Source organism: Myotis davidii, unplaced genomic scaffold (genome assembly GCF_000327345.1).
Source record: "Myotis davidii unplaced genomic scaffold, ASM32734v1 scaffold892, whole genome shotgun sequence".
NCBI classification, from domain to species: domain Eukaryota; kingdom Metazoa; phylum Chordata; class Mammalia; order Chiroptera; family Vespertilionidae; genus Myotis; species Myotis davidii.
The window spans coordinates 290,460-298,199 of NW_006284341.1; the positions used below are offsets into that span (position 1 = coordinate 290,460).

The following is a 7,740-nucleotide window of genomic DNA, read 5'->3' on the forward strand; positions in this document are numbered from 1 at the left end:
GGGGGGCGGGGACAATTGGAGTCCTCCGTCACTGAAGCAAGCAAGCCTCATGTTCACTTCAAGCTGCCTGGCTGCCGGCTGCCATCTTGGCTGGCAGTTGATTTGTATATTGCCCTGATTAGCCAATGGGAAGGGTAGCGGAGGTACGGCTAATTACCATGTTTCCCTTTTATTAGATAGGACTAGAGACTCGGTGCACGAAATTTGTGCACAGGTAGGGTCCCTAGTGGCTGCCAGCTGCTTCCCCTGTCGGGACCAGCTGGGGGGAGGGGCCGCAGGTGGTTGGCTGGCCAGCCTCACCCCCTGGTCGAACTCCTGGTCAAGGGAACAATTAGCATATTAGGCTTTTATTATATAGGATCCTTTACTGCTGAAACATGATGATTTAGGAGTGTTATTTTTTACTTCAGGCGCTTCCTGTGAGTTTGCCTCCCTATATGAAGCCATTCATGAAATGCTCGTTCCTCTCTGAGCACTTTAGTCACCAGACCGGCCCTCTGCACACAGAACTGGAAGAGATCGGCCACATGAGAGAGGCCCCATGTGTGAGAGCACAGGTGAGCATGAGAAGAGCATATCCACGAACTACTCTGATGCGAAGCTTATTAGAAGCCAAATGTTGCCTTACCAGCACACATTCAGAATCTACTTTGAACAAGTGTCATTTTTAGAGAAAGTCATTCACAAATAGAAAAGTTCCCTACAGCCTAGACAAATGGAGAAGGCAGCACAGGACACAATGAAACATCGCAATATCACATTTCAATTTCTTATTCAGAGGCATAGAAACGTTGAACTCTAGCAGCATTCATAAGGCAGAGGGCATCACACATACCTGTGTCCAGGGCCAGCCAAGTAACATGGATCCTTCACAAGACCAGAGCTATTGTTTTCCCCCAAAAGCACATCCTGAAACACAAGAAAGGCACAGCATTATTACCAACAAATTTACTTGAGGGGGTGGAGGCAGGAAGGAGCAAGAATAGTCACTGGAGGCCTGCTATCTGTTGTCAGGCACCATGGTGGCACTCTCCCATACCGCCGTTTCTCCTCGAAGCCCCGGGAAAGACTGTGGATCCCACCGCGCCGATGAGGAAGCGGCCCAAAGAGGTTAACTTCCCCAAGGTCGCAGTGGCAGAGCTAGGATTTCAACCTCAGTCTGCCTCACCAAGTGCTTCTCCTCACAAGGGCACTTTCTAAGCAAGAGAAGGCTGATGATTATCTCCAGGGTTCAAAACGACTGCTATCCTTGAAGTGACAAAAATGAATTCAAAGGGCCAACTTTCTGAAACAGCAATAGGAAATAACGGGAGATGACAGGATAGTGCATGACATTTAGCAAAAACCTCCGATGTTCTGACTTGTAATTCCAGAAGATATGAATCTGACGTGTAATCAAGCTGAAATATGTTCTCTCTGGGTTTGAAAATGTTTTACCCACATGTAATATCAATGTCTTTGGGCCTTTTCAGGTAGTCATTACTCGTTTCTTTTTGTTTTTAACAAGGGTATTATTGGTTTCCTGAAAGGATCCTAGGTCAGTTTTTGATAAAGTTTTGCCCAGGTGAGTAAGTCCCTGATGAAGACAATGTTGCCATTGATGATAAAACATTTAGCTCTCAATTATTTATGCTACTAGGTAGAAAACAAGAAATTAAATCCATACATTGTCTCTACATTTAATTTCAGCAATTATTTCATCACTTAATCTGTCCAAAGAGCTTAATGCTTTCCACAGAGCTCATTGCTTTCTACCCCAATTTTCTCCCCCCGTCCCCACCCCCAGGCAGTGGTGCAGGTACTAATGAGCAATAAAAGAGCCCAAGGTAGTAGGCACAAAGAAGAAACCAACACTCGAAGATTATTGGTAACTGCAGATAACCCTTATTGGGCATTTACTTTGTGCCAGACACTGCTAAATTCCTTACAGGCCTCAAATTAGGAGCCTAGAGTTGAGTTAGGTACATGACATTTCTTCTGTAATTTAATCTAGAACAACGGGGAGAGGAGAGGTAATTGCAGCTCAGAGAGGTGAAGTAGTTTACCCACCCACACAGTTAAGTGGGTAGAGGAGCCAGGATTCAAACCACGATCGCTTCGAAACACAGGGCCTTTCTTGGTAATTTTAGCAAGCTGAGTGGCAGCTGAGGTGGGTGCAACCAGACATCAGAGCTTCGAGAGAAAGGAATTTCACATGTCCCTGATTTGCTCAATGACCACTTTAGGGAATGGGAACTCCTGCTCTCCAGGAAACCTTGTGGCCCTTTTAAAGTCCTTCCCTGCTGCACCTTCTCTGTTGACATGAATGTGAAGCTTTGCCAATAATTAATTGGGGAAGCCTCTAGGTCCTCTTTAAGCTCCTAACCCAGTATAACTTTTAAATATAGTTTCCCATTCTGTCATTTCCTTTGAATTACAGTATGAGCTTAAGTTGATATTTATGTTAGTGTGGGTAAAATAAAGGAAGTTAGACTCAGGAATAGGCTGTCGAGAGAACTCTCTAAATCTCTTGTCAACAAAACTTGGTTGGAGCATCGTCATGCACACCAAAAAGGATCCGGGCTGATCCCTGGCTGGGTGCATAGAGGAGGGTGCAACCCGTCTGTCTGTCTGTCTCTCTCTCTTCCTCTCTCTAGAGAGCAATAAAAACATATCCTCGGCCGAACTGGCGTGGCTCAGTGGTTGAGCGTTGACCTATGAACCAGGAGGTCATGGTTCGATTCCTGGTCAAGGCACATGCCCAGGTTGCAGGCTGGATCCCCAGTGGAGGGCATGCAGGAGGTAGGCTATCAGTGATTCTCATCACTGATGTTTCTATATCTCTCTCTTCTTTTCCCTTCCCCTCTGAAATATATGTATTAAAACAACAACAACAAATGTCCGTGGGTGGGGAATAAAAAAACAAAACCATTTGGACAGAAGGAAAATGCCTTCCCAATCCAGTAAAAGCCAGAGGAGGATAAATTTCTGTTGTATTTACTTGTTTTGATTAGGCATATGTTCACTGTTAAAGAAGACTTGATTTGCTACAAACCGGTAAGAAGTGTACAGTACATATAGGGCAATTTAGAGAAAAGCAGGGACTCTGGAAGAAATACTTATGTTTGTTTTTTAATTATTCCTGATTTCTGATGACTGACTTACTGGTTTTTTATTCTTCATTAGGCATAGCATACTTAAAACTATAGACCTAAAGCCTGTTGAATGCAAATCCTCACTCTTGCTTTGGGTTGAGTTAGAAATCCTAATTTCTCTGTGGCCAATAAAATATGAAATCAACAATATTCATCTACTTTGGAATATCAGTGTCCAGTATCTGCTAAAATGAATTAGAAATCCACTTGAAAAATCTTAAAGTGGTATTAAAAAGGTAAATAACAGTAATGAATACACTTTAAAATGAAATAGATTTATTAGCTGAAGTTTTACATATAAGATGTTTAACTCTCACCTCCCTCGCTGCTCCCCAACCTTTTTTTATTTAAGGAGGCAGCATGCTATAATGACTTGAAGAGAGTATGGGGTCAAAACCTTGCTCCCACTACCTTGGGCAAATTTCTTACCCTTTCTGTACCTCAGTGCCCTTATCTGTAATACAGGGATAGCAACTCTATCTACCTCTTTGCATAGATGTCAGAATTCATTTCATACTTACAAGAACACTTAGTACAATGACTGGCACATAGTGCACATTTGGTTATTAGTGGCTATTTGTAATTTTACATTTGTGGAAAGTTGATTCTGTTCTTTATCCACAAGCTGGAATGGTGCTTGTCGAGAGGTGCTAACCATGATTTACAAGCTGCACTCTCCAGGATCCATGCAGCGAGCCATTCCCTCAGCAATGAAATGTCTGGCACGCCATCACATGGTGAACGTGTTACATATCAGAAACAAGGTCTCTGAAAATACAGTGAGAACCAGAGCAGCCTCTAACTCAGCATCTGGAAAAAAAAATTCCTCACTACGAATCTTACTTCTTCGCAGGTTTATTTTTATAGCCTCTTCTGTATTTTAGATCTATGCCGTGAAGAGGTCTAAATTTCTGTTTCAGAGGTGAAATGTTTGAATATTTTTCTGTAGGGCCCCGCTACTTAAGAAAGGTTGTTTTACAAAGTCTCTAAAAAGTAGGAAATAGGCAAGAATTTGCTGTGCCCGTCAGTTCCATCACTAATATCCACTTGTTCAGCAATTACACCTTTGGAATGACCAGGAATGAAAGGAGAGGTAATGGGAGGAGGCGTGTTCAGAGTGGACCACAGCTGGCTAAGGAGAGGCCAGGCCTGCTGAGTATCTGAGTAGGTCTCTGGTTCCAGGTGGTGGCAGCCTTCTGCAGTCATTATTTCAGGCCAAGGAATAATCAATTTCCTAAGCAGAGGAATTTATTTCCATGTTGACCTTATTTTGGAGGCAGAAACTGTCCTGATAAACTTTTGAAAAGGAGCTTGAATCCTTGTCCAAAGCTTGTAAAATCCTGCTCTATTAGCATCTGGCTGGCAGGACGGAACAAGTAACATTTGTTCAGGATGCCGAAGACTGAGCCAGCACCAGAAGAGACTCCATATTTTGGGTTTAACTCGGATGGTCTCTACAGCAAACATGTTGTTATTTAAACGAGGCATGTGGCCTGCCGGCTGCGAGTTTGACATGCTTGCTCTGGGTCACTTAATTTCATGGAGTTCTCTGAAGCTGAGATCAGAAAAATTCTTACTGCCTTCACCAATTCTTGATAAAATTCCTGGAATTTTTTAAAATAAAAGAATGTAACATTTTGAAATAACCACAATAATTATGTGGTGAGACTACTTCTGCTTTGTTTTTAACTAGCTCTACAAATAAGGTATGAAGAAAATGGATCAGATACTGCCATGACCAGGTCCCAGGGCAGGCAAGATCTGGCTGATGGAAGAAGGAACCTTAAGAACAGTCTTGGCACAATTACAATCTGGGGGATGGTAACCTATTTGCAGAATTTGTAGGAGCAAAACAGCACAGATAAAATATTTAATTTTGAAACACTTTCCTCCTCTGGTGTCATAGTCCCCAAATTAAATACTATCTAAATATGGTACTCTATTGAACAGGGTGCCTAAATAACGTTCTGTATTTAGTTGTCTTTCTAGAAAGCCTTTCAAATAATATAAAGTATGTAACTGGGTTTGGAGGAATCTATAGCACCTATGTTTTAGCTCTATTTTCCACTTTACCAGGTTTGAGAAATATTTGTGGAGGGAAGGCAAAATAACATTCGTATCTAACTGATTCTCCAAGAGAGGATGATGACATCTAGTGGTGGCTAAAAAAACCAAACCAAAACAAACCAGAAGAGGATCCAGTTTTTGCCTGAACATTCTGTTTTCTTTAAAACATGTGGAGCAAAATGAAGAAAATGTTCTGTAGCTATGCACTGAATGACTGAAGCCCATCAAACTAGCTGCAACTGCATGTTACATATAAGGATTTAAAAGTGCTTTAGTGCCCTGGCTGGATAGCTCAGTTGGTTAGAGCCATGGTCGGCAAACTGCAGCTCACGAGCCACATGCGGCTCTTTGGCCCCTTGAGTGTGGCTCTTCCTAAGCCTTAGGAGTACCCTAATTAAGTTAATAACAATGTACCTACCTATATAGTTTAAGTTTAAAAAATGTGGCTCTCAAAAGAAATTTCATTCGTTGTACTGTTGATATTTGGCTCTGTTGACTAATGAGTTTGCCGACCACTGGGTTAGAGCATTGTCCCAATAAGCCAAGGTGGCAGGTTTGATCCCCAGTCAGGGCACCTAACAAGAAACAACTAATGAATGCATAAATAAGTGGAACAACAAACCAGTTTCATATCAATAAAAATAAATAAATTTTAAAAAGTATTTTAGTGGTAGGATGAGGAGTGGAAATTAGCTTAGTTCATTCTGAAGGGGAGGAAAATGGCTAGTGAAGTCTTATAGAGCAGCGGTTCTCAACCTGTGGGTCGCGACCCCTTTGGGGGTGGAACGACCCTTTCACAGGGGTCGCCTAAGACTATCGGAAAAACACATATATAATTACATATTGTTTTTGTGATTAATCACTATGCTTTAATTATGTTCAATTTGTAACAATGAAATTGGGGGTCACTAAAACATGTGGAACTGTATTAAAGGGTTGCGGCATTGGGAAGGTTGAGAAGCACTGTTATAGAGGATCACCTCTATAGATTTGTGTGTGCTTGAGTTTATACTGGAGAGAAAGTATTTCTGAATATTCCTGAACAGGAAATACCTGGGAGGGCACAGTATTTCTGCTCAGAAGGCTGTGTGTATGTGCGTTTCAGAAGCAGTGCTGTAAACATACTTCTCAGGCAGTAATGTCTGAATCTTTCTTTGTTTGAAGTTGTTTCCTCCAAATACTGCCTCCCACACACAACCCCCAATCCTTGACTTTTCTGCCAGGAAAAACAGAATTTGAGAGGGGGAATGGAGGGATGGTCTCCTCTGTGCTAACATATATGTGAATTCCTATCTCCTTAGGTGGAAAGGGAGCCATAAGAGAGGCCATTGATAGGCAGTGGAATGTGGAGCTTGAGGAGGGGCTAAGAATTAGGGAAATTCATAGACGCCTGGGAGTCAGAGTGCTCAGGTCTATTTATAGCTCTGCCTGAAATTTCCCCTGGAAAGCACTTCACAATCTTTGCATAGTTTAGAGCCTTTATTAGAAAACCCTTTCATCTGAGAATTGAAATGTCTGGGATTCATTCTCCTTTCTCACCAGGATAGTGCACAGAGAGAGCTCAGATGTGAGTCAGAGAAGCAGGGGTTTGATATGGAGAATATACTCTACTGCATAGGACTATTATGAGGATTAATGAGATAAATGTAAAGCATACTCATCTGAGGGCCTGGGATTCAATAACCTTTTAAAGTCAATAATTCTATTTTGCAAATGCAGAAGTCCAACAGAAACATAGAGGGTACAAAACTAAAATATTTAAAACGTCTAATAGAGGCTGTCTAATAGAGACAGCCTCTATCCCTTGAATTAAAAAAAAGACAAAAAAGATAATCCCTAACTTTTCCTAACCACACACTCTTGCACTGAGAGGTGAGTGACCTCCTAAAATGAAGTAATTACATATAATATGTATTCTATATATATACACATACATACACATATACATATACACACGCAAACATATAAAGATATCTATGTAAGATTTATGTATCTATTTAAGAAATCTATACGACATGAACATCCACATTTATCTTTGTCTCTGTAAGGCTATCAGTGGGGCACTGAGAAAGAAACGATCTCTTGAAAAGGCTCCTCTTCTGCATGTAAAAGGAGCATTGAAGGGGGAAGGGCGGGGTAGAGGAGAGCAGCTTCCAGGGCCCAAAGGACGTGCCCAGGGTCTTGCTGGCGGCACCTACCTGGGGCTTCTGGTGGGTGATGGGAGATGACCGTGACCTCACGTGGACAGGGACCGCCAGGAAATCCGAGCGCTCCAGCAGGTCCTCAGCGGACATGGACTTCCCGGCCCTCCCGGCCGCGGCCCGCCACGAGGAGGGCTCCCCAGGGGGCCTGTCCATCTTCTGGTTGCCATTTGGCCCGCCGCCGCTGTTAGCTCCACCCAGCAGCTCCCTCTGGGCTGGGTCCCCGCGTCGCCTTTCTCCCAGGAGGCGGCCGCCGGCAAAGGAGCTGCTGCGATCTCGGGCCCCACGCGGGGGCTCCAGCAGGAGGGCGGCCTCCCTGCGGGGCTGCAGGCTGGGCT

At 43.1% G+C, this 7,740-nt stretch overlaps 1 protein-coding gene across 1 annotated transcript in view; it reads right to left on the reverse strand.

Annotated features, from left to right (window-relative positions):
- SHROOM3 (shroom family member 3) overlaps positions 1 to 7,740 on the reverse strand; it is a 60,636-nt gene that overhangs the window by 29,508 nt on the left and 23,388 nt on the right. The window contains exons 4-5 of the mRNA XM_015570211.1: positions 7,400 to 7,738; positions 836 to 909 (exon numbers count right to left, since the gene is read on the reverse strand). Of these exons, the coding sequence (XP_015425697.1) occupies positions 836 to 909; positions 7,400 to 7,738 (413 nt within the window). The remainder of the gene's footprint in view (positions 1 to 835; positions 910 to 7,399; positions 7,739 to 7,740) is intronic.